At 44.0% G+C, this 25217-nt stretch overlaps 1 protein-coding gene across 2 annotated transcripts in view; it reads right to left on the bottom strand.

Annotated features, from left to right (window-relative positions):
• Window positions 1–17095, bottom strand: part of LRP8 (LDL receptor related protein 8) — a 195928-nt gene extending 178833 nt beyond the window's left edge. For both annotated transcript variants that reach the window (XM_083510074.1, XM_083510073.1), the window contains exons 1-2: window positions 16908–17095; window positions 15902–16021 (exon numbers count right to left, since the gene is read on the bottom strand). In XM_083510074.1, coding sequence (XP_083366200.1) covers window positions 15902–16021; window positions 16908–16977 — 190 coding nt within the window. In that variant the 5' untranslated portion in view covers window positions 16978–17095. The remainder of the gene's footprint in view (window positions 1–15901; window positions 16022–16907) is intronic.
• Window positions 17096–25217: the final 8122 nt, after the last annotated feature.

Below are 25217 nucleotides of genomic sequence, written 5' to 3' on the forward strand. Positions count from 1 at the left end.
CAGTTGTGGACGACTCTGGGGTTGCAGCGCTCATCTTGCTCTATAGGCCGAGGCAGCCAGCGTTTGTCTGCAGACAGCGTCCGGGTCATGTGGCCAGCATGACTAAGCAGCTTCTGGCGAACCAGAGCAGCGCATGGAAACGCCGTTTACCTTCCCGCCATTTACCTTCCTGCAGCGCTGCCATCCCGCTGTTCCCCGACCTGGTTTGGAGGCTGGCGCTGGGGAGAAGCACTCTTCTCCCCAGCGCCAGCCCCACAAGCTCGGGGGACAGCGGGGAGGCGGAGCGCCGCCATACCGCTGTTCCCCGACCTGGTTTTGGGGGGGGAATAAAGGGGGGAAATTCCTTTATTTTCCCCCCAAAAAACTAGGTGCGTCCTATGGGACGGAGTGTCCTATGGGACGAAAAATACTGTAACTTGGTGTTACAGTGGTACTTCGGGTTAAGTACTTAATTCGGTCCAGAGGTCCGTTCTTAACCTCAAACTGTTCTTAACCTGAAGCACCTCTTTAGCTAATGTGCCCAACCTCAAAACATAGCATATGCTTCCAACATAGAAGAACTAAACGCAGCATAAAACCAGATATAAATAAATTGTTACAAATCAATACTGTAGGCTTAGAGCATTGCTAGGTACTTAAAAGAGACTTGGGGCCAAAGCCCAAGGAATAAATTTGCATGTGCTAATTTATAGATGCTCTGAGTAAATAAAGATGGGAGGATGGGATCTCACCAGCATGGCATGTTGTAATACGCCAGGTACTTCATAAGCAAAGTGAAAAAATAAAAGTAAGCAGATGGTCAAGTATTTTTAAGAAAAGAAAGAAAGGGGTCCAGAGCAAAAGATCCAGGACTACTATTGCCTGGTCCATCTTCTAACAACATCCATACAATATGCTACAGAAGCTAAATAACCTGCATTGCAGATACAAGCTGGGACTTTTCATTTTCCAAAAACAGGGTGGATCAACAATACCTCCAGTTACTGTTAGACTTCCGAAAATTGGTCCAAATTAGCAAACCACTCTCTGGATATGGAGTTGCACTAAACAGATGCCATAATGACACACACATTCATCCCTTAAGTATAAAGCAGATACTTAATTGGCCTTGGGCAATAGTCACTATACTTTTTGGCGTGACAATTCAGGACCAAATTAGCTTATCCAAAATCAAGTGCTCTCTGGCAGCTGTAAATGGATGCAAAGCTGCAAGAGGGATAAATTTTGAGCTCTTTAGAACAAAGAAAGCAGGAGGCTAGAGCAGGCTATGCTAATTAGATGCCAAACAGGCCCAACTCAGAAGTCTTGGGATACAGAAGCCTTTCAGAGACAAAATGATGAATGAAATGTACACAGCAAGTGGCAATACAATAAAACGAATTTCTCTTATTCTACTTTCTTTGGGATCAATTACTCTTATTTTTATAACCCCAGGAAGAGACTTCCAAGCAAAAAAAAGAACCTCACTGTAAAAATTCTTCCTTTACAAGTTAAAAGCTGAATTGATGGGAAGCATCAACCAGCAGAGGTGAACTACTCCAACTCCCCCCAAGTCAGAATCTGTAGATATGTCTCCTATACAGGATGCCTAGTCCAATAACTGCTCCCTAGAGTGTAGCTTCTTCTGCGCCATTTGGCGCTTGGCAGATTCCAGGGTCACAGAGACCTCAGCTCTTTGGGCTGGCCTACATCGCATAAAACTTCAACAAATGTTATATATGGTTCAGTGGCTTAGGAATGACCCACAACATTCTTGGTCAAGGGGCATGTTTGCTACTACATAATGAAGTTAGCAGCCTCAGTGAATCCAGCGCTGGGCACATAGTCACACTGCATATTGATGCAAGGGAAGACAGACAGAAACAACAACAACATTTATAGTAAGTGTAACTTTATAAAGAAAGTAACAACAGCCCCAAATACAGTATGTTTTATTTATTAGGTAGATAACTAAACTGTACTGAACCTTACAGCACTGAGTTGAACTGCAATTGAACAATCACTTCAGATTAAGCTAGACAGTCTTTTGATGCTTTAAATCATAAACATCAAATTGAAGTTCCATTCTATTATTTCTACCTTGTTGGAACCTCTCTCTTCAAACTCACCTGTCAATCCAGGTTGCCTACCTAACTGCCAAATTACACACAATGGACTAGCCGACTGATAATCTCCAACAGGCAATCAGAGATCTTCAACAGCATATACAGTAAGCATAAACAGCCCTGTTATGATCACGGTCTTAATTCCCAATAGGATCAACCACAGAGCCATCCTGTCATACAACTCCCCTACCCCAGCTTTTTTTTCTCAGTGAGCAGAAGTTGTGAAAACTGTGCTTTATGCTAAACAATAAGGAAGTCAACTAAGGTCAGTAGATCCTGAAAATTCATAAAGAATCCAACCAACCATATTAAGCTGCTGATCTAAGCCACCAACACAATAGCAAACATTTTGCTTTAAACCAGAGATGCCCCAATGTGAACTTTATGCTTCAGATTTACAGCAATTAACAATGAACTGAGCATTTCAGTATATGCTTTGCAGCAACAGCCTGAGAAGTATTGGAGCATGACCCGCTGATTATTTCCAGTTGCGCTTACATCTGTGTCCACATAGATCAGCAAGACTGCAATGTATGGGCCCTTTCAACTAAGCCTCAACCAACAAGAAGGCCTTGATAAGAGTTACTAAAGGACACAGCCAGTTTTTGCCTGCATCATCACTTGCCATTCCAACCTCACAACTATATCATAGAAATATTTCATAAAAACAGATTTGCTGCCCATAATCACAGGAGAGAAAGACAACTGGGGATATGGGGATGGGGGAACAGTATTATTTTCCCTGGGCCCTGCACCCCTTAGGGACAGCCCTGACATAGCCCTTTCCTATCTCAGAGTGTGCCCAACCATTTTCCTGGTTGGTTTGATATTAGCGAAGTCACAGCCAATTAGAAGTGATGCTTGAATCAAGTCTGTGTATCTACATCTTCAGTCTTTGACCCAAAGACTTTGACCCCAACATTTAGAAATAACAAAGAAAGCAATTTGGGGCAGCCAAATCAGATCCTGACTGGGGTTTTTCCATAGCCGCTGCTTGAACTTGTTGGCTCATTAGGAAAACTTGTCTACAAAAGATGCTCTGCAGCACCGGTGGAAGAGACTCTCATTAACAACAGGACTAATTTGTATGCTAATTGCCATTACCACAGACAGAGGTGCAGCATTTACAAAAACAAATAAGGGAATTTAAATATAGCAGTTGCTAGATAGAAGTTTTTGAATTTTTGTGCTTGGCATGCCAGGCACACAGTGAGGCAGCTTCCACACAAAGTGCTTTGAAGTTTCAAATGCCGGCTGCACTGTTTCAGGGCATCCGGCACCTGTGAACCCCTCAGCCTTGTCTCCACTAGTCCAGACAGGAGTCTAGCAAAATAACCACAGGTAGCACAGGTTAAACAATGCCTCAGCTTGCTGGCACTCTTTCTTGAGCAGCCTCTTCCTCCTCATTTCCAGTTTAGCATTACAACAATAGGACAGTGATAATTGGTGGAAGAAGCCATGGCTAGCTATGAATGAGGTTAGTGCCTATTGCACAAGTGCTATTACAGTGACTGCTTTGACTAAAGCAGTGGTGAACAGAAGGTAGATCTGTATCTACCAGAAGATCTCTGAGTGATCTGGAGTACATCAGTAAAAATATCTGACTCCAAACTGTTTCAACAACGGCAAAAACAAAATGGCTTTCTCCACCCCCACCACCCAAATTATACAACTGAACTAAAGAAAGTGTGTAAGGACTCTGAGCTTATAGCTCGGTTCCAATACTCAAAACAAATTCCTGGGCTCAGAATTCTTAAGTTTTAGGTGTATGTCTTTTGCAACTAAATCCAGTTGGTGGTCTCTGGGTTTTAGTAAAATAGAAAGTAGATACCCTGCAAGCCTGAAGTTTTCCTGCCTCTGTCTGATCTGCAAGAGGAAGACACCATGGATTCTCAAAGAGATGGTATGATCTCTGAATAGTGAAGGCATGCTCCAGAAAAAAAACTTTCTGGAAGTTTTCATAACTTTGAAGGAAATTCATTATTTCTTCTTCTCTTATTTGCATTAAGGTAAAAGCAGCTGCTGCCATGTTAGGAGCCCCAAAACCAGGTGATGCAGAAGCAACAAGGGCAATATTGCTTAGCTGAACGAGCCTCTAAGCCTGTAGAGGGCAAATATGAGCTTTCCTCACTTCAATACAAAAATTATGAATCTTTATTCAACCACACTGAGGAGAACACTGTTGGAAATTGATTCATGTTGCTCGTGAATTCTAGTTTTGCATCCAAGTTCCATGCCTCCTTTTAAAAAAATGTGGAATTAGTAGTACCCGCAACTACAGAGCTTCCCATGACAAGAGAGCTTTGGGGCACCTTAAAAGAGCAACGGATTTATTATGAGCCGGAACCCATTTCAGAGCATGAACCATTATCTAACATTTCCATGAGGAAAGAGCTCTGCTCTGCTCCAGATGAGTTGAAAACGAGAAACCACTAGCGGCATATATACAGAATAAGACCACAAGATAAATATAGCAAATCACAGCTGGGAGTTAAAAGGAGACACTGGATAGGTATGGAAGAGGTCACTCAGGCGGAAAATTTGAACAAAGAGCCAGTGCACTCCAGCGGATAGCACACTCAGGTCTCAGCAAAGATATCCTATGCATTTATGATTTCGCCTTTGGCAAGTCACTATTTTTGGTCTCAGCTGAAAACCCATTGAAAAGCATGCAGCTCATCAGATTAAAGCTGTTTCTGCTAGTCTTAGTTTACTCAGTGAAAAAAAATTCTGCTGTACTAAACTAGCTAAAGAGTAGCAGAACAAATAGACTATGAAGTAATAGACATCAGGTGTTGGTCTGACACAGTCGAAATATATAAAAAAATTGTCCAGTAGCACCTTAGAGACCAACTAAGTTTGTTCTTGGTATAAGCTTTCATGCGTATCTGAAGAAGTGTACATGCACATGAAAGCTTATACCAAGAACAAACTTAGTTGGTATCTAAGGTGCTACTGGACAGTTTAATTTTTTTATATATTAAGAAAACTGACAGTCATTTAAAAAACTATGATGTAGAGGGACATCACTTACAAAAAGCCAAGCAGTGGACTAAGGACAGAATATGCATATAGGAAGCTGAATAGTCTGTTTCCATACATTTAAATCAGATCATTGGTCCAGCTAGCTCAGTGCTGTTTACATTTTTTGCCTTGTGAGCCAGGTCTTTATCTGGCAGGGCCACCCAGCTGTCAGAGCTCACCCACAGAGGTGTGGGAAGCTACTGGGCAGGACTGACCTCTCTGCTCACCAGCTGATGATCAGAGACTTCAATCCTGCTCTCTGCAGGAGTCTTCTTCACCAGTGTGTTCCCTGAGACCTTCTGCATTCAATGCATGCCCACATTCTCTGCACCTATTTGTCAGTAAAATGTGTCAGCATCCTCCATTTCTCTGCTGAGCATGAGAAATGATCTTACCTTGGGCCTTCTCTTTCAAACAGACACGGGCTCAAGCCGTGGTTTTTTTCTATCTCCAGAAAGCCATGTACAATAGTCTATTATTGGGAGGGCAGACAACGGATGCTCACACAGGACCTGAGCTTATGACATTTGACTATTCTTTGGAGTAGGCTGAGTGGTGTCACATCTGGTAGGAATTGGCCCAGCAAAGCCAGGAGCTTTTAACAATAATTAATCCTAGCACAATCAGCCAGCCCAGCAGCTGGTATAATGACCGCACACAGCTCAGGCAGAAGAAACCCCCTAAGATTGCAATCTCCCAGAGCAACAGACAAATAAAGGACTTGATTCTTAGGGGAGGGTAGAAAGCAGTATCTTTGCCAGGTAATGCACAGAAGCATTCAAAATATGGCCTTCAAAGTCATTCTCAATGGCATGGCCAGCAAGGAATTAACACAATGGTTCCCACACATTATTTTGAAAGAAGTCAAGGGAACAAACTTTCAAAAACCAACTTTCAGAGGGGTCAACTTGCCTTGAAATATGGGACTCAATACAATGGCATGATTGCAAGCCCCAAACCATATAAAAGCCAGTCATCTGCCTCTAAGATTCAGTTCACACAACAATCCTATATGAAGTTCACCCAGCGAGCTTCATAACTGGACAGGGATTTGAACCCAGGGTTTTCCCAGTATTACTCCAGCACTCTTTATTACTGACACCTGTATCATCACATGTAAAGAATTACATGCTGCTTCTGAGACAGATGTGACTTTCAGGTAGAAAATGCATCTTACGTGAAGCAGACTTTGGAATCCTTGTAAAATATTCCTTTACTCTGAGCAATCTTTATAAGTTTCACGCCACAGGGTAGTGGTTTCCAGCATGTATTTACTAAACTACTTAAGCTGTTTTTATTCCTGGCAGACCTCTTTTTAACCAGCTGAAGAGAAATTTGCATTAATTATATCAAAACTTTCCCTTCCTGTACTTGAATTTATGTAAATATTCATGAACTTAACATGAAACCGATTATTTTCTAAAAGATCAGGCTCGTCATTTTATATATCTTCCCAAGTGTGTAGCATAAAACTGGGATTCCTCCCAAAGGGAGGAAACAGATGTTGGTACCAAGGGACAAACACACGAGAATTTAAGACGTCTTTCTCTTTCCAGGCCACAAACAATTAGGATATCAGCTCAAACATACCAGCATTTGTAATGTTTAAGCAAGTAGCAATGCAAGCCTTCAGCACAAAAAACTAAGCTAAAGATGTTCCGTAAGCACTGTCTTCACTTTAATTATTCCCCAAAACTATTTATTTAGAACTTTATTCTAACTTGTTACAGTCCAAGGGAGTTACAGGTAAAGTTACAGACTGTGTTTTAAAAATGCATGTATTTTCGAGGGCTAGTGGGGAGGGAATTACAAGGAATGAACAGGGGTGAGGCCTCCCACTTCCTAAGGATGAGTAAGGATTCCTCGAACATTCTCTTAAGCAAGCCAGGATAATTTCCTTCCTTCAGTTCCCAAGTGGCACATTTGACCACCATCAAACTACTAGTTTCAGCTGAAGAAGCTTATCGTTGGTCTGGCTTTCCACAGTTACTGCTGCTCGCATTTTAATTTAAAACTTTTTTTTTTTTTTTAAGGAGAGTAAAGTCACTTGATAGAAGTTCCACACATTTACAATCATGTCCTAGCAAACTTTGCTGGAAGAGAAATACACCACCATGAGAAACTTGGAAAAAGAATATGACCAAAATGCAAATAACGGTAACATCTCAGTGTTCTTTATTTGTAAGGTGGTATAACAAAATTGCCATTTTGTTTTTGATCTTTTACCTGCAACATTCAAGAAAAGGAATTCCAAGCAAAATCAGAAGATTCTTAGAACGTAACAAACTATGAAGAGAGCTATGTTCTTCTATAGCTCATAAAGTTAGTCAAACCCCTCTTATGCCACTTTTTTCATAAATGCAAATCTGAAATCAAGAACAAAATTCACTAACCATCAGCCTCAAAAGTAGCAAGATTCTCATTACAATATGATTTTTTAAAGAAGGCAATACAGTAACTTTTTTTCAATCAATTGCTAGGAGTCTGCCAGATGCAGACTCAATGTTTCAGACCTACTAAAATTAATGCGTCTAACTTAATCAAGTTCATTAATTTCAGGAGGTCTACTCTGAGTTGAATACCACTCCATGGCTTCACTATCAGTCCACTTTCCACCCACCCACCCAATGGCCCTACTTTGTTGACTAACAGAGTCCTAGAGGACTTGAAAGCTTGCACACTATTTTGTGACAACTTGGTTGGCCTAACAGAGGTGTTGCCCTACTATTGATTTTGGATTTTTTAATGGGCCAACACAGCTGCCTTTGTGTGCGACTATGAACCAGTTCACCCTTAGCTAAGAAAGAATGTTTTCTCCTTCCCAAAAGAACTCTAGGCTTTTTTGGAGTTACACCACGGGATAAATTGGCCCCTGATGCTCATGCCAACTGGCCTGTTGCACTCCTGCCAACATCCCTAATGAGGGAGGTGATCTAAAAGAGAGGCAAACCAAATGAAGCCAGCCTGCCTTTTGTCCTAAGACAAAGAAATAAAGGAATCAATATTTGCCAGTCTCCAAAAGGAGTGGGAGGAATTCTACTGAAAATTCAAAGGGTTGTAAATTTAAGTATTTACAAAGAAAAAAGGAGAGAAAGCAGTGACATGTCCTTTTAAGGCAAGATCACGCTGAACATAACTCATTATTTCTAACACTTCCACAGTGTTTATTCATGCTTTCTCTTTTGATGAATTTGGTTGATAACCAAGCACTTGAGGCTTTAGGTCCAAATCGTATCTGCAGTTCATATCTGTTTCTTCTATACTCCCCCCCCACGCTTTGAAAAGTTAAAGCAGGACGTATTTCATAACCTCTACTAAGGTACCGATAGGGACGCGGGTGGCGCTGTGGGTAAAACATCAGCACCTAGGACTTGCCGATCGCATGGCCGACGGTTCAAATCCCCGCGGCGGGGTGAGCTCCCGTCGTTCGGTCCCAGCTCCTGCCCACCTAGCAGTTCGAAAGCACCCCTGAGTGCAAGTAGATAAATAGAGACCGCTTTATAGCGGGAAGGTAAACGGCGTTTCCGTGTGCTGCTCTGGTGCCGGTTCGTCAGAGCAGCTTCATCACGCTGGCCACGTGACCTGGAAGTGTCTGTGGACAGCGCTGGCTCCCGGCCTCTAGAGTGAGATGAGCGCACAACCCTAGAGTCTGTCAAGACTGGCCTGTACGGGCAGGGGTACCTTTACCTTTACTAAGGTACCAAAAACACCCAAGTAAACAAAATCAATTAATGGAAGCATTTCAGCTTGAAGACACTGCTACTTCTGTGATCTACAACACAATCAACAATCAATCAATTTTTCTTTATTGTGATCTTTTTTCAGTTATTGAAATATTCTTGCTGCAAATTGCCAATTGCAGCTTATGGCCATCATCTTCCATAAAATGAGCAGTTTGATAAATAGTGTACATTCTGACGGGGTATCCACTCAGCCCTTTGCTAGCCTTGAATTTACCCTTTCCTGTATTTCCAGAGCCGAACAGACATTATGGTTGTGGCTGTGCAAACAATGTGGAACAGACAGAAGATTAATTAACTCATAAGGACATCAAGAGTCCAAACACAATCCAAGCTATCCAGTTGCTATCACTCCAAGGCTTGTAGCTACATGATAAAGAAGCTAGTCTGCTGAAGGAGATCTAGATTGCCCAAAATGTGTACTGATAGGCAATATTTTTGTAAATCAACATATCTTTCATGCATCACTGGGCTTTTTAAATCACACTCAGTCTCAAAACATGTTGATGGGAATGCAGAAAACAGTATCACCAAGAAACAACACAATATTTATGCCAAATACGTAGAACCCATGCTATTTCTCTTGTACTGGTCATACAAAAGCTCAAAACAGTTATTTTATGCCTGCACAAATGGTGGTAATGATTGTGTTCATGAGTTAGAATCACTGGGAGATGGCATTAGCAGTGATTAGGGCCTTTTGGAGGCTGCAAGTGGTTGCCAACAGTGCTATATCTTATTACTTGTGGAATCAAAGGACCAGTCACAATAAAGCATAACTAGTACTAATTACAGTAAACAAACAGAGGGATGAAGTTCTGGGCAAGAGAATGTTCATAGAAGAACCGCATACTGGTGAATACCAGATGATGAGAACAAACCTGAAAGGGCTGTTGCCTTTACAAGCAACTTCTAAGCATCCTAGAAGCTAAAGGACCACTGCTTAGAACAGAATTATGGACTGGATAGAGTTTGGTCTAATCCAGCCTTCCCCCAACCAAATGTTTTTGGACTACAACTCTAATCAGCTAGTTGTAGTCCAAAAACATCTGGAGGGCAGAAGATTGGGGCAGGCTGATTTAATCCAACAGGACTTGTCTTATACTCTTTTAATTTGGCCAAATCAGATGTACAACACTAAGCCTCCAATCAAACAGAAATACAGTATCTGGCATTAGCAGTGCCTCTTGCTCAAAACTGTCTCCATCACTAAATTGTCAAAGGCCCATCTGCACCGGCACCAATACATTCAGCACTTTTAACAACCCAGAACGCAGCCCAGAGAGAAGGCATCCAAGTACCGTATTTTTCGCACCATAGGACGCAGTTTTCCGTTTTAAAAACTAAGGGGGAAAGTCTGTGCGTCCCCCAAACCAAGACACGGCAATTATCTTGCTAATACAAACTCCAGCCAAGAGCAAAACCCACCCCAGTTATCCCCAAGAAGATTGATATGATAAAATGCCACCACCTCCTCTTTCTACTTGTGCCATTCCTGGGATTCTTCACAAGCAGTCCAACTATTATGCAGGGTAGAAATGCTAGCAAATTTTACCTGGCCAACTAGGCCAGAACTAAGGTATCAGAACAGAATCCAGAAGGTATTATTCAGAGATCTACATTTAACTATGCCTTTGCTCCAGAACTGCTTCAGAGACTGTTCCACTGTTTTATGTCTCTGACTCTTAGAAATATTTGCAGCCCCATTGACAGCAATTTGCTCTGGGTACTTTTATCACATCCTTTTCACAGCTCCAAGGTGTGCTGAAGGAAGAATGTTCACCAAGTGACTCATTTTTGTTGAAATAATTAGCCCAACTCCCCCAATCTAGCCTATTCATCTCTGCAACTCAAATGTATAAAATACTATGCATTCCACAGCAAGAATACTTTGTCTACAACCAGCTTTTGCCCATGGACACTGAATATTATATCACAAACATCTCAGCTTATGAAAATAGAAGGCCTGGACTTTTTAGTGAAACTCGTGCTGTGTTGTATGAAGTTGTGGCAGTGCTGCTTACACCTGCAAACCAGCCCAGGAAATAGGACTTTGTTATACAAACTTGATAAAGAAGACATCTGGTCAGAATGGAGTCTTACTGATATTCCTTAGTACTGTAATTGGCATGGTTATTCATGGTCTGTATGGGGCATTGCAACTGAGAATTTAAAATACATTTTTATGAAGTTCTTTGACTAGCTGTTGCTTTTCTTATTGTGGTGGGAACCCTCATTGTGTATGATTTTGTAACGAAATACTGCTACAAACAGACAAATATGCATGCTTATCTGTTTTGTTTTTGCCTTCTTATCAAATTCTCCCCACCCTATTCAAAAGGGAGAAGAGGGAGAGAAATGTTCCCAGCAGTATTTAGCTGCAAGAAAGACTAGTGGCCAAAAACAAGGATGTACCATCCCATTCCCAATGATTTTTGCAGGAATGCACAAAGTATTTATGTTCCTGAAATATACTAGGAGTCAAGAGTGGATTTCATGCTCTTTATTCAGCTCATAGTGGTGAGGAGGAATGGAAGTTCCCCCCAAATATCTGCTTTATATACATTATTTACACAATGGGCTGCACGTGATTGGCTAATTCCGGGATTCTCCTATAGGCCAATCAGGTTGTGGATTCACTTCCACCTGGAGCTGGATTGGGTGGCTCCTGTGGACAAATCATACTGCTGCATTGTTCTAGGACCAATCAAACTGCTGCATTCTGAATCCTATTGATCTAGAACCAATTAGACTGCTGCATTTCGGGTCCTATTCAACTCAGTACATAACAGTTCCGTTAAAGCAGGCTTCCTCAATCTCGGCCCTCCAGATGTTTTTTGGCCTACAACTCCCATGATCCCTAGCTAGCAGGACCAGTGCTCAGGGATGATGGGAATTGTAGTCTCAAAACATCTGGAGGGCCGAGGTTGAGGAAGCCCACGTTAAAGCTACCAAAATTCCACAAAAGAATTCTTCCCATCATGAGATCACCCTTCCCTACTTCAATCATGTATTCTTCTACAATACACCCCAACAGCCGATGCAAATCCAGCAGTGTCTTTATAACCCAAACCGCAGACCTCAGGCTCTTACCACAGGTCAGGCTCTTACCACAGGTCAGGCAGGGATATGACAAAATATGCCAAGAAACAACTTCTTGTGGTTGGCTGATGAACGGACTCCCTTAAATCTAGCATGCCTTTGACGTAAGACAAGCAGCGGGACAGCCAGGAAGGAGGAGTGCAGGAACACCAAGAGCCTGTTCAAAGCAGGATGCTTTCCAGAAGCACAGCAAGTACCGCCAACTCCACACACCACTTTCCCCCCTCCCCAGAGCAATATACAGCATAATTTGCTCATTATTGCCATTGCAAATATACCACATTCTTTTTGAAATTGGGAGATATTTAGGCCATTACGCCTACAAGGTCTAATTTGTTTTATAAGCCGATTATTTGCAGAAGTAACAGCCTGAACAAAAATAAACATTTCATGTTTTTTGAAGCAGTTAAAATTTAGGGTGAAAATGCTCACTTACGGCTTGCCCCTAAACAGTATACGTTTTGAAGCCGCTTGGGGGTGAGAATTACCTTCTCCTTAGCAATTTACAGTTTATTATGGAGATGCCAATTAACTTTTACCTGCTTGCTGAACTTAATAATAAAAAAGAGGAGGAAGCAAAAAATAGAAAGTGTCTGTGTAGATCTGGAAGCTTTGTTCCAGTTCTGGTCCTCCTAGACCAGGGTTTCCCAAACTTGGGTCTCCAGCTATTTGTTGGACTACAACTCCCATCATCCCTGGCTAGTAGGATCAATGATCAGGGATGATGGAAGTTGCAGTCCAAGAAACAGCTGAAGACCCAAGTCTGGGAAATGCTATCCTAGACCCAGAAAGCAATCTGGTCACCATTCATGTTATATTCTTCCTGACAACAGGCTTCCAAACAATACAGCCACAAAACAACAAGTTACATTAATCAGATGTTGCAACCACATATTGAGAAGATGCATTTAAAAAGAGCAGAGGAGGTGAAGAAGAAGAAAGAGAACTTTTAATAGGGGAAAGGAAGCAAGAGTGAATACAGTCGTACCTTGGTTGTCAAACGCCTTGCGATCAAACGTTTTAGCTCCCTAACGCCGCAAACCCGGAAGTGAATGTTCTGGTTTGCAAATGTTCTTTAGAACCTGAACATCCGACGGGGCTTCCAATTGGCTGCAGGAGCTTCCTGCAGCCAATCAGAAGCCACACTTTGGTTTCCAAACATTTTGGGAGTCAAACGGACTTCCAGAACGGATTCTGGTTGACTTCCAAGGTACGACTGTACATCCAACTGCAAATCATCAAAGCTTAAACTACAAAAGATCGAAGGCAAGAGTCCCCCAACCAGCCCCCTCAGCAGAAACCCTGCACAAGGACTTCCACTTGCACAATGGGGCTTTGCCCCTCTTCTCCCTGCTGGGGTCCCTCCCTCCAAGAACTTCCAGAGCAACCTGCAAAAAACAGCTGGAAGAGGAGAGGACAGACGGCGAAGAAAGAGCTATGAGCAGAGGGCGGTCATTTCCCCATCCTTTGAACCCCTGGAACTGGGTGTGGAGAGTGCAGCTGAATGGGACATAGCTGTGGGCAGACTGAGGAAGTACCAGTCACAGTGAGAGACTAGGGTGATGGTAACTTTTACAGTAACTCTTCCCGTGAGATTTTTGTGGGTAAGGTGAGAGTTTGTTTCGACCCTGGGTGAGGAGCCAGGGCCAATATTGATTTCTATATACAAGTAAGTTTGTATTAATGTAACCTTTTTATATATAACAATGTATTTTTGTAACATTTTGTTTAAGTTGTCTGTTGTTGCTCCAGCTTTTTGTACACCATTCAGAGGTATAAATATATTAAGTGGTATAGAAATTAAATAAACATCTTGACACAGGCGTACCACCTCATCTTCTCTTTGCAAAAACTAAGCCTTGAACATTAGCCAGGGATAAAGATTGTGAAATTATTCAGCAATAAGAGATAACCAAAGCAAAAGCATGGCATAAGTAGCACAAGTAACCATTTCCCCAGTGCCTGCTATCAACTTATTCCACAGAATAAGCAATTACGATTCATGGAAACAGCACTGAGGACTTCATAAATTACAAATGCAGCATTCATTCATTCAATAGCAATTTCCCTAAACAACTAGAACACGAGTCTTCGGGCACACACATTTACTATTTTAGCTCCACCATCAAATAGGAAACTTTACCACTGCTCAGAAGATTAAGCAGGACTTCAACACAAAAGGCATAATGTTCTCCTTCATCTGTCATTAATCTCATGCTCCTTTGCCATTCATAATAGTCAGCATGAATCAACAGCTCATCAAGCTTACATAGCATATTTACTCAGTAAAGCACTCTGACACATGTACATGCTGACAATGCAGTGCAGTATAAGCTAAAAGTGCCTGATGGAGAGAAGGGAGCACTTTTGGACTACTCTGAGGTCACACCATCCATTGAAAGCATGTGGCTTGCCTCAAATAATCCTGGGAACTGTCGTTTGTTAAGGGTGCTGGGAATTGTAGCTCTTGGGGAGCAAACTACAATTCCCAGCATTTTCTGGGTAAAGACATCTGCTTTAAATAGGATGGTGTGGAGGTGCCTCAAATTTCTGGTTTGCTGCTGCTTCACCAGATGGGCATAAAAGGAAGAAGGCAACATTCTTTCTTTTTGAAGCCCCAGATGCACAATAAATTTCTAAAATTTTATTAAAGAACTTATAGCATTACCTGCCCAGAGTCTGATCATGTTTTACCTGGACAGCTAGTCATGCAATTTAACTATCCATTTTTCTGCACATAATAAACATACTGCTGTTTTTAAAAACCCAACCTGAGAAAAGGTTTACTTAGGATGATGAACACATAAAATGCCAGAAATGCAGTTCACAAACAATAATGTTCACTCCAGATCACAATAATATATAACTGCTTGCATAAAACAACTTTAAAATTTTGTTTCCTGGAACGCAAGATAAGCCTGAAGGTAGGTTGAGCAATTGGGGAAGTAACTGATATATTAAAAAAAAAATTATACCAAAAACAAATAAAACAATTAAAGCCATTTCCCCAGCAGAGTTCAGAAAGTTGTCGCACACTAAGAGAAAGCTCTGTATTTCTGAAACTACTAGAATGAATCATCACCTGCATTGGCACTTGCTGTTAAAGAGCTTAATCATCCCTTGCCCTAAAGGATTCATCATGACCATGCAATACTAAACGGCTTTGAGTGCATAAATTTAGATTGTCAGGCTGCCTCCACACACCACCATGTCCTCTCAGCCTAAACCAATGACAGGGAGGTGTGGCCTTCCAGGGGCAGAGCAAAGGTGAGGCTGGTTCAATGTGTGTCCAGAACTCTTCCACACACACACACACACACACACACACACACACACACACACAGCGCCACTCCTAGAAGGGATCCGGTACCATGTGACCTATCTGGCGTTTACCCGGCAGCCAATCAAAAAGTCGCCGGCACAAGAGGCAATTTCATTCATAAACTGAAAGAGGGTGTAATCTTACACAGTGCCACGAAACTTTGAAACGGGATTTCTCTCGCACGGGACCATTTTTGCCAAAGCGAAGCGAGCCAACTGATATTCTGAGCTTCTTAAGACGGAACCGTGAAGCCCCGCGCGGCTTCGCTCCAGGCTGGGAGCCACAGAACTACATGTAATCCTTTCGAACACAAACGCCCACGTCTCACCTAGGATATAAACTGAAATCCACTCCCTTCCTGCAACCGGGGTCAATCCGCTGATGACACACGTCTCTCGGGAGATGCACGCAGAGCATCGCCCTCGCCATTCTGCCCATCGGGGGAGATCAGGGCAGGCGAAACCGAGCGGGGTCGCGCCTTCATCTCCCACCCCCCACCCTGCAGAACAGGCGCAGGTTGGCCCCCCCTCCCCCCCAGCCAGCTGTCTTCCCGCTCGCAAGAGAGGATTTGAAAGGGGGCTGATCGCCTCCCCACCCCTGATACTCACGGCAATCTGCCTCGTCACTATTATCTGAGCAATCGTCATCCTCGTCGCATTTCCAAATGGAAGGGATGCACCGCTCATTCCGGCACTGGAACTGGTCCTCTTCGCACTCCTTGGCGGAGCCTGCAAGCGGCAAAGGGACACCCGGAATTTAGAGGGGTGGTGGGTGGAGGGGGGTCACCCCCTCCCTCCCTCCATCCTGCCTTCCGGTCCCCCAGCCATCCCTTCCACAGCCCGCTTGCAAAACGGCAAGCAAGCCCGGAGCGTTCTAGGCCACGTTCTCCGCGAGAAGGCGCAGAAAAGCGCACAAAGCCCCATCTGCATACAAGGAAGCGTCTCCGCCGGGAAACAATGCTCCTCCGCCCCCCACCCGGCGCGTGCCCATTTTGGGGAGGCGGCACGGATCGCGCTCGGGGACAGAAGGCAGGCATGGCTCAGGCGGGATGACAACAGCAGCAGCAGCAGCAGCAGCAACAACAACAAAGGGTCATTCCAAGCCAAGTGGGAGAAGCTGCGGGAGCCGCCGCTGTTTCTTCCTAAAACATAAGCCTCACCCCCCGGCAATGTTTCAAAAAGAGATGGGGGGGGCGATGAGAGCCAAAGGTGCAGATATGGCACCTTTCCTCAGCCCAATTCCTGAAGGCACATTGTATTAGCCTAGTTGGGGGGTGTGGGGGGCGGTAACGACCGATGGCAAATTGCAAAGGTGCTGATCGGACCACAGCTAAATAGGAAGGATGTCCTCTGGAAAAGGTGTCCCCAGGTGAGAGGTGTCGTCCTCCCCCCCCCCCCCCGGCTTTGGCTTAAAGCGATTATCCCCTTGGAGCAGTTTGCACCGGGATATCCGTGGCTCTGTGCGCCTTGCCCGTTTGCGCGCACATGCATCTCCCGGGGTGGCCTCTGGGTCCCCCCCCCCAACGCCGAGGGTCGGCCAGGAGTTTGGGGGCAGCCAGCGCGCGCCTGGCGCTCGCCCGCTCTCTCGGCTACGCCGCCCGCGCCGCCCACCCACCTTTGGCGATGTGCATCTTGACGAGCAGCAGGTGGAAGAGCAGCAGCCTGGTGAGAGCTGGCCGGCACATGGCGTCCCCTCCTCGGCGGCTATGGGCCCCTGCGCGGCTGCCTCTCGCATGCAGCCTTCGCCAGCCGAGCGCGAACTGCGGGCGGCTGCTTCCTCCTCCCGCGTGTGTGCATTTCAGCCCGAGCCAGTGACGCTCCCGACTGGGCGGGATTTCAGCGAGCGAGCCAGCCGGACCTGGGCAGGCCCGCCCGCCCGGCAGGCGGCACCACGTGGGCGGCAGGCAGGCAGGCAAGCAAGCGGGGCAGCCCTACAGCCAGTCCCCCTCCAAGGCACCCTCTCGCCCCTCTAGGGCTGGGAAGCCTTCGGAGCCAGCAGTGGGGTGCGCGAGGCGGCAGCTGCTGGCGGTTTCCACCAATCACTCTTTCATCTTGCTCGCTTCCGGCAGCATTCCTGGAGGCAACCCACCGTGTTTCTTCACTAAAAGTGGGAGGGGGAGAGAACCAGCAGGACTTCGCCCACCGGGTGATCGGAGAAGCCACCAGCACGGAAGCTAAGCCTGCTCGGAGCCTGGATGGGTGACGACCTGAGAACCACGTGCACGCAGCTTGGGTTCTGCAACGGGGTGTTGCAGCTGCTCCAGAGTGAAAGTGTCAGGGGTGCTTATCTGCGGGAGGAATGCACTGTCCTGGGCCAAGCCCCCCAGGGCTCCCTCTGCTGATCTTAACACCCTGGAAGGTGAATTGGGAATGAAATGGCAACCAATGCAATGGTTTTAACAATAAAATGTTATGCAAATTTATGCAAATATGTTCTAAAGGAAACCCCAGCCAGTAATCTGGCTGCTGTATTTTGGACCAGTTGAAGTTTCCAAGTTATCTTCATGAGTAGCGCCCCCCCCCAGCACATTGCAATATTCCAGTGTGGAAGTTGCCAGTGTCTGGAGTATCATCTCTATCCCAAAGGGTCCAGTGAACCAGCTGGGGCGGGAAATTGGCACTCGTAGGCACCAAGGCCACCTGAGCCTCAAGTAATAATGTTGGATTCAGGAGAAACTCCAGCCTATGAACCTGCTCCTTCCGAGTCGTTTTACTACCTCCTGGACTTGAAAACTTGGAGCACATCATACTTCCGGCATTTCAGAATTCAGTTTCAATTTGTTGGCCCACATCCAGCCTATCATTGCCTCCAAACACCTGTTTAGCACCTCAGCCCCCTCTCCTGATTGAGAGGGTATAAGCTTGGGTGCCACCTGGATATTGGTGACACCTCATTCCAAAACTCCTGAGGTCGCCTTCTAGAAGCTTCAGATAGAGGCTAAATAGAACGTAGAACAAGATGGAACCCTGTGGAACACCACAGGAAAATCCCCATGGCGTTGAACAGTGCCCCTCCATAAATTTCTGGAAACAGTCCTGAATTTAGGAGCAGAGCAGCAGCAGGTGCCCCCAACCTGCACCTCCTTGAGCCACTCTGAAGGATACTGTGGTCAGTGGTATTGAAAGCTGCTGAGAGGTCTAGAACCAGCACGGTCATGCTCCCCACAATCTCACTCCTGAAAAATGTTATCATTAACCAGGATGACCATTGTAATTTGGGTGCCATGACCAGGCATGAAGCCAGACTGAAATGAATCCAGATATTCAAGCATTCCTGAAAAACCTTGTTCTAAAAAGGGACAACACTGTGAAAAGCACAAATAAATACACCATAAAACATAACACAAAAATGACATAACCTTGTTTTTTACCTGAACCTTTTGCAAAATAGCCCCATCAGCTTACAGTTATTCTTTCTGTATTTCATTTCATGCCCAAATCTCCAACAACTAATGCTCAGAGATCCTGGGTTAGAAAACACAGACTCCAAATCTCGATTTGATTATACAGTGGTACCTCAGGTTACATACGCTTCAAGTTACATACGCTTCAGGTCACAGACTCTGCTAACCCAGAAATAGTACCTCGGGTTAAGAACTTTGCTTCAAGATGAGAACAGAAATTGTGCTCCGGCGGCCTGGCAGCAGCAGGAGGCCCCATTAGCTAAGGTGGTGCTTCAGGTCAAGAACAGTTTCAGGTTAAGAACAGACCTCTGGAACGAATTAAGTACTTAACCCGAGGTACCACTGTAGCTACCTCCCAACCAGTGGTGTCAGTCTGGCCCTAATAGGTGTGCTGCAGCTAGAAGGAAGGATGAACTGTGAGCCAGGTTTTAGGAGGCAGAACTATGTGGGTGCATAGCAGGAGGTATAGAGGCAGAACAGGTATATCTAATGAAGTTTATGAGAGCTGAGGGGGTGGAAGATCTGGCAAGCTTAGAAAGCAGCAGTGTTTCCTCAGTTTCATAACTGAAACCATGACATCAAACACCAAAAGATGTAATCCCGTAAAAATACAGATTAGCACATAATAGATTATTTATTTAGAGCATTTGTACCCCGCTCTTCAGCCAAAAAAAGCTCCCAGAGCAGCTTACATACAATCAAAACAAGACAGTCCCTGCCCACAGGCTTTAGATCTAAAACAAGGGACAGGGAGTACATATAATATTACATGTAATTATGATTTGCACTATTTGTTCATTGCACAATATTAGGATTTTTCTTTTCCCCCCCAGGCAGATACATCCCCGGGTGTAAGTTGGCTCTTGTACTAGTGCTACTGGAGAATATCAAGCAATTGCCCCCCCCCCCAAGTGACTTTATTCAAAGGCATGTTGGTACATGTATTTCATTTTGGCTGGGAATGGATGTTCTAAACCTGGAAACTTGTTGATAGAGATGTTTGATGGGAATGGTTAAAGCTTTGGAACAGGAGTATCATATAAAGAAAGGTGTTTGTGTGTTTGTGTTTACAACTTGATTTGACCTGGGATGTATTTATTGTGCAAGTGTACTGAGTGCTGTTGTCAATTTTGATGTGGGGAGACTGAGTGCAGAACTGCATGGTGATTGCCAAATGTGCTCTTTACCCAAAGGACACTCATTTTATTTAGAAGTAACTGTTGTGGAATCATCGCACATGCACATATTTGTAACTGAGGAGAGGTGCACTCTGTGCATGCTCATGTCATTTATTTCCGAGGCTCAGAATTCTTAATCATGTCTTCCAGTTTCTCAAATTAAACCCTTGGGGATGTGTCATGCTTTGATTGGGTAGAATACTGTCTGCCCATTTTTATTCTCAGTAAGCCAGCTGCCAAAGGTCTTCCCTTTAAACTTCAAAAAATGCAGGATCTGGAAGCCTAATTTTAAATTCCTCCTCTGTACCTCAGGTTCATTGTATGACATTGGCTATGTTATTCTGGTACATTTTCAATCAAAGAGATAGCCACGGCTTACAGCAGAAACTGAATCCCCAGAATCCTAAAAATTTACTATGATTTACTTTGCAGGGTTGTTGTGAGGATAACTATGGCAAACTTAAAATGCTATTACAGAAAGTAGGCTGGTGCATGGGATGGTTCAGATGCTAACACCCTGTGCAGAGCCTATATGTAGTATGGGAGCATAGGCGCCGACTCCATGGGGCTTGAGGGGGCTGGAGCCCCCTCAAAATAATTTTTGGGGGGGCTCAGCCCCCCCAATAATCTCGGGCACCCTTCCAACAGAGCGCCGCCGCCGTCCCCCGCCTCCTCCTTCGCCAGCCAGCCAGCCAGCCGCGCGCCCTAATGGCGGGGGCTTCTGCCTCGCTGCTTCGACTGCCAAGGCACTGCCGGAAATCCCGCGAGAACAGGGGAATCCCGACTGGCCACACCTCCCAGCCAGCCAATCGGCTGGCGGGGGGGCGTGGCTTGCCCTATTTAGGGCCGGAGCCACTTTATTTGAATATTCATGAGCTTATTTATTATTCATGAGCTTTCCCGGGCCCCCCCAATATTTTTTACAAGTCCGCGTCCCTGTATGGGAGCATGGATTGCACTCTGCCTGCACACCTCACCCAGACAAGCCTGTCCCAGGTGACAGCCACACACTGGATTTGCCAAGGACCTACATGTGAACTCCAGTGTTTGTAGACCTGAATATCCTGCTTGTGTCCCAGACACATTTTTCTTTGATTTTTAGATTGGGATATTTTTCCTCCCCTTTCCCAGTTCAAAATTGGCACTAGGCAGGCTGGAGATAGACTTTTTATTTTGATTATTCCATATTTATCAGTATTACTTTTATATCCATTCCCTCATGGCTATCCAAACACAGGCATCCCAAACTCTTCCCTGTATCCTCCTCTGCCCAAGCACATGAAAACAAGCAACTTAAAAGAGGACAGACAAAAAGGCAACTCCTGTAATTCATACTGAAATATCGAAACTAGAGTACTGTGCAAACTGTAACTGTGCACCATAAGTGCAAATAGTGCAGTGAGTGACTAGCTAAAATCACAAAACTGCTCCATATTAAATGCCCCTGTAATAATTAAAGCAGACTCACCATACTCTTAAAAAAATGCTCATATACTATCATGAAGTATGGAACAATCAAATATGCAAAAAGTTTTAAAATAGCAATGCAGATTCATGAAATCACAGTCTTGGGAAGATTAAGAAATAGGGGCACACTGATAAATACTTGGTTGGGAAAAAAACTTATGTTTTCCCTTTAAGGAATAAGCTTGACACAATGTAAGCCACTAATCAATTGTGGAGGTAGCTATTGCCTTTGATTGTAACTAGTCCATTGACAGCTTATTATGTATCAACACCAATTTATTCAAACATGTTATCTTAGTTTTCAGCATGCTGATTTAGAGCACACTTGTGGTAAATGAGCATGTGATAAATGAGCCAAAATACCTAATTTCTTCTAAGCCATTACAATCCATCAGGAGTCTGAAAAAGAGTGTCCAAAAATTACAATTTGGCTCCACACATTTCAAATTCACTTGTTTGGGAGCAAATACCAATGTAGTCAAAGGAATTATACTGGTATAATATCATTGTAAATGTGCAAAGCATACAGCCTAGAGATTACTCTTGATGGAGGTAAAGCAGCTTTAGCTGTAAGTTACTGGCATTGTATTTATAAACCCAATTTAGCTACAATGCTTCCTTTGCCGAAAATGTAGACAAAAACGAAGAAGGAAAAAATAAATACAGACTTTCCACAGAAACCTGGATTTAGCACCAGCCGGCTTAAAATCGATGATGATTTTACTCAGCACTCGGAAGTATATCTTTGTATACGGCAAACCAATGAACAACAATTACAGAAAAGAGCAATACAGACTAATAAATTACAAGTCAGTCAGACACTTACAATTGATCGCGCCATTCTTCATAACACAGGCAAAGCCATTTGTTTGATTACTAAATGATTTGTAACTTCTTGGAGTCTCTGGAGAGGCACTTGCTTAATTCTCTGGTGACCGTGTGCTAAAAATGCTCAGGCCCAGCAGGCACCGTTATGTTAGATTCTTCATTATGCCAATGTTCCTGAAGGGATACAGCACAAAAAACAGAGATGGGATTGCTGTGTTAATTACCATGTTAATTGAACATTTCCTTGATCTCAGAATTTAATTAGACCTGTAGCACCTCTCATTTTGTTCTTATGACATGGTGTACAAAATTTCATGTGGAATCAGACGGAGGGATGCAAAGGACCACACAGAACCTCCACAGGTATATCAGAGCTTCCGCGAGCCTCCCTTCCTAACTGTGCAGCTTGGGGGAAAACACTCTAAAAGTCCAGGTGTCCTCTAAGACAGCATTTAAAGCAGCACAAGGATCTGCAGTCAAAAGAGGAAACTGCATAAATTCAAGTGTGTACATGGAAGTATTTTGGCACAGGACTATCTGGATCACACCCATACAGATGAAAAAGGATCACAGAATATCATTTGGGTAACAGCTCTCGACCATCTTAATAGCTCTCCACAGATCAATCCATACAGCAGGTTTCACCACCCACCTCTCCAGCAAAGATGTTCATGCCTCACATTTTTCTCTGAATTTCCATTATTTTATGTTGATGCATTCTCTGAGTAACTGACATGCTGGCAGACATTGCTTGAATACTGAAGGTTAAATTTCCAAGAGGTAGCTGTGGGGAGATTTTGCTCCTCGATATAGTCTCCCACTTTTACCCCACATGCATGATGAGCAACAGCAAAAATCACACCATATTTCTTAATGCAGAAGGCAATGCAAATCTTAAGGTAGAAACCCTTACCAAATGGAGAGGTGGTTGTCTGTATTGGGCTTTTTCAGGGGGTTAAATGGATAGCGAAACCACTTGTGGATAGCAGCAAAAAAGCTCTCTGCTGTTGGGATGGAAGAAGGTGAGCTCCGCACAGGTGAGCTGCATGCAAGCTGCTGGCCAGCCCTGTGGAGCCTCCTTTTATTGAGACAAATATGCAAACCAGGCAGATACATTTTGGGCTGTGACCTTTACACATCTTCCGGTCCCGAGATCGTGGGGTGGTACAAAGTTATTTTGGCACCTATTTCCACCGTGTCGTTTTCCCCTTGTATGACGAAGGAGACAAAAGGTCTCAGAGACAAAGGTTACAGACAGGACACCGCAGACTACTGAGACCGCAAAAGGTTAGACAGAGGCAACAATGTTCAGACAGCCATGGCTTTGTCTATGAGGGGTGTGTGTGCTCCGCACTCCAAGGTCACGTGTGCAGGCAGGCTGAGGCTGCCTGTGGGTGGGCAGTGTGCTCCCTCCGGACCCTACTCCCCACTCCGCGATCTTCCCTACATCTTGATTCAGTTGTATCTGTGTCACTGAGTCGGGTGAATGCAGCAGATTTCATTCAAAGACATTTCAAGGAGTTGTGGTGTGTGGTCTCCCCTGAAACAGACTGCTCTGCTTGCCACCTGTACGGTTGAAAGGTGTCAGACACTGGCATACCACAAATCTTCCAGCATTGCAGTGGCAGTAGTAGAAGGTGGGCTTTGGTCTGCACCACGTCTGGGGTCTTTTGGATTCTCTCGCAGGTGTAAAGTACAGAAACATCAGCGAATAGAAAATCCCTAATAGTATGCTTGTTCAGTATTGATATTAACTGGTAATGTTCAAATGGGGTTTCCAGGGTAGGGTAGAGCTCTTCAAATACTGGCTTGCCTGAACGTGACACAAGGTGAAATTGCAATGCTAAACACCCTCCAAAACTGGCAGCACATAATTCCTCTTCTCACACAGAAAAGTAAATGAACATAGAAGCGCTTGTCAGAATGGCAAATTAAACATATTTGAAGGGAGGCTTCGCTGAAAAATAAACACTCAAAAGTCCAATTTTTGAACGCAGAGAGTTTTTGCATGCTCACTTCTTGGTTTATTGGATGGATTAATAATCTTTGCATTATTAAGCCCTCGCTGACCCAAGACTACCAGTCACTGATCTGCATGAAAAATGAATATGCAGTGTGTTACACAGAAGCCCTAACAGTCACATTCCCTAGAAGAAAAATGAGGAAGAAAGAACAAAAGCCCACAAGACTCTGCTTTTCAAAAAAAACAAAAAACAAAAAACCAACCACCTTAAAATTCATATCCACAGGCTAACTCATAAATACAGTCTAGGCAACAAATGAAAATGCTGTGTCTAATTATTTCCCAAGCACCTATACATAGCCGTTAATCAGTAATAAGTCAAGAAATAATTGCCCTGAGCTAATGATGGGGTATAGGTGTGCTTTTTTCAACCTACTGTGTGCAATAGAGCTTCATAGATATGGTAACAGCTCCCAGAGAGGGAGCCACAAGTCTGTTGCAGCAAACATGAGAATTTCTTTTAGTACCAAAAAGACTTAACATGTTTATTGTAGCATTCTTATTAGTTATGCATTCTATTTTTATTACAGTGGTACCTACAGGTTACAAACGCTTCATGTTACAGACTCTGCTAACCCAGAAATATTACCTCGGGTTAAGAATTTGCTTCAGAATGAGAACAGAAATCGTGCTCCGGCGGCACGGCGACAGCAGGAGGCCCCATTAGCTAAAGTGGTCTTCAGGTTAAGAACAGTTTCAGGTTAAGAACAGACCTCCATAACGAATTAAGTACTTAACCCGAGGTACCACTGTATATATAGTTTGTTTTTCTATATTATATGGTTATAATTATATATAACATTATATATCCTATTGCATATATATCATATATAACAATATAATTATTTTGTTAGAATTTTGAGGTGTCACTCTGTTGTGTTTCTGAACACAGCAGTAAGTTTTATGCTGACCTGTGCTCCTGAAGTACCTTCAAGGATATATATCCACTACTCCTGCTAATTTCATAACACAGCGTATAATAGTGGCAACAGCTTTAAGAAATGCAAGGTTCTTGGTCTTGAGTC

The sequence above is a fragment of the Podarcis liolepis genome (genome assembly GCF_965112155.1).
Source record: "Podarcis liolepis genome assembly, chromosome: 6".
NCBI classification, from domain to species: Eukaryota; Metazoa; Chordata; class Lepidosauria; order Squamata; family Lacertidae; genus Podarcis; species Podarcis liolepis.